This window comes from Topomyia yanbarensis, chromosome 2 (assembly GCF_030247195.1).
Source record: "Topomyia yanbarensis strain Yona2022 chromosome 2, ASM3024719v1, whole genome shotgun sequence".
In the NCBI taxonomy this organism is placed as follows: Eukaryota; Metazoa; Arthropoda; class Insecta; order Diptera; family Culicidae; genus Topomyia; species Topomyia yanbarensis.
Window position 1 is genome coordinate 455,042,584 of NC_080671.1, and position 2,310 is coordinate 455,044,893.

Consider the following 2,310-nt stretch of genomic DNA (forward strand, 5'->3'; position numbering starts at 1 on the left):
ATCGCCTATAATTGCGAATTTGTGAAGCCGGAATCGAACCAAAATGGACAGCAGATCCTCTTGGACAACTTGTCCAACCATGAGCGCATCGTTCAACGAAACTCCTGTATCTGTCGCACACGAAGCGTCGAACACCACTCTGAGCTTTGTCGTGGTGCTCTCGGGCTTCATCACTGCATGATGCGGCAAATAATACGCATGGACCGGGTCCCTGCCGTTATCGTTGATCTCCCTCATATGGCCCATCAACAAATATTCATGGATAAATTCCGTGTAAAGAGCCTTCATTTCCAGATTAGCATTCAATCGTCTCTCAAGGGCCAAAAAGTGGCAATCGATTTGGAATTTCCAAGCCGTTCCATCATGAACTTTTTCTTTGGAAGCGCTACTCTAAATCTTCCGTCCTTATCTCGTGATGTCGTCTGCTCAAAAAAAAAAAAAAAAAGATTCTCATGCTGACTCTTCGATGGACCGACAACTCTTCGTTCGACATGACTCCAGTTCCCAGACTCCAAACAGTTGTTCGTAGACCTCTTCGGTTGTTGTCGATGTGGCAACTGTAGCGCTGAACGTAGTAGTTGGATCATCGGATATTTCCCCAGCCACAATCCAACCTAGCTCGGTGTTGCGTAGAATAGGACCTTCATCGAGAAGTTTCAACTGCTCGTGCAACAGTAGATCATAAAAGATTGCCGCTCCCAAAATCACATCTACGGTATTGGATACGAAGAATTTCGGATCAGAAAGCTGGATTTCGGCAGGCACCTTCCAGGAACTTATATCGAAACTTCGTTGTGGCAAATTCAGTGTGATCTGCGGTACTACGAAAAACTTCAACTCAGCTGTCTCGTAGGATGAACATCGTGACAAAACCTTCGCAAGGATTGACTGCTTGGCAACGGTCAATGAACTTCCAACACCTTTTACAGGCAAATTTTCATGAAGGCGTTTGAAATTGAGCTTCTGGGACAGATTTTCGGTGATCATGCAAATCTGTGAACCGTTATCTAATAACGCTCTAGCAATGATCGTGTTTCCTGATCGGTCGCCTAGTTTGATGATTGCGGTTGACAGAAGTGTAGTGTTTCGACGATGTACAGTGTTGTAGGAGTGGGAGGTGGCTTTCGTGTTGGTTGCGAGACTGTGTTCTGAACTGGTGTTTGTTGTGGTTTACTTGAGAATTGTTCGTCCGAGATTGAGCATTTGCGTGCGATTGTATTTGCGACTGGTGTTGTGAATTCGCGGCTTGAGGTCTTCTCGGGTTGTTCTGTGCTTGGTTTTGGTTGGTGTTTGGTGCTCCACCAAGTTGGCTGGGAACGAAGGGATGCAACAAATGGTGATGGCGCTGACCGCACTTGACGCATGGGTTCCCGATGCATTTCACAACGAAATATCCGGGAAGTAGACAATTTAAACATAACCCAAGTCTTCGGATGGCCATTGTCCTGTCAATCACTCTCATTTTGTTGAACCGTCGACACTGTTTCAACGAATGAGATCCGCCGTTGCAAATTGAGCAGTTGCTGGTCGCTGCAATAGCCGTGTGAACAGCGGGAACCTTAAATGGACGTTTGTACTCTATTCCTCTGCGTGAAGATGTTGAAAGTAGAATCGAACAATGGTTTTCCAGAAATTCCACTAAAGCTGACTACTTCGGAATATCCTTTGAACTATGGTGGGTCTCCCAATGACGTAGAGTATCGTTGTCCAACTTTTGCAACATCATAATCGCGAGGATCGTGCTCCAGTTATCTGTTCTCTCACCCAATTTTTCTAATTGCTGCAGATTTATCTTGAAGGTCATTAGAATAGCGTTCAACGCTTCGAAAGATTCTGATTTCATTGCTGGGACCATGAACAACGCCTTGAGATGCTCCTGCGCAATCAATTTGTGGTTTTCGTACTTTGCTTCAAGGATAGTCCAAGCAATATTATATGTTGCAGCAGTAACTTGAACCTGAACCTGATTAATTCAGAGATGCGCGCAAGTAATTGAATTTATCAATTGTAGACAGGTTTCCGTTATCAACAATCGACTGACGATCAGCAATTACTCCAGCGCGCTGTGTACACTTATCAAGTAAAACATTTTTGAGTCTGTAACACAAATTTTCAAATTCTTTAAAAAATCTCGCGTTTTCATCTTGCACAGTTTTCGACATGATTGTAGCTTTTCCGGCGGTCTCATCATCACTATCTTGTTTCGCTCCTGCATCTCGTTAGTCTAACAGCAATTCAATTTTTACTCTGACATCACAAAATTAATTATAAATTTCATCTAACTGTTTCGATCGTAGCTCCTCCATGCCC

General features: G+C 43.9%; 1 protein-coding gene across 1 annotated transcript; it reads right to left on the reverse strand.

The window, feature by feature from the left end:
- Positions 1–450: 450 nt before the first annotated feature.
- Positions 451–1,843, reverse strand: LOC131681149 (uncharacterized). Its single transcript, XM_058961862.1, has 3 exons — positions 1,653–1,843; positions 1,175–1,586; positions 451–993 (listed from the first exon to the last, which is right to left on the reverse strand). Exons 1-3 carry the CDS (start codon positions 1,841–1,843, stop codon positions 451–453), a joined length of 1,146 nt encoding a protein of 381 aa, XP_058817845.1.
- Between the last annotated feature and the right edge of the window lie 467 nt (positions 1,844–2,310).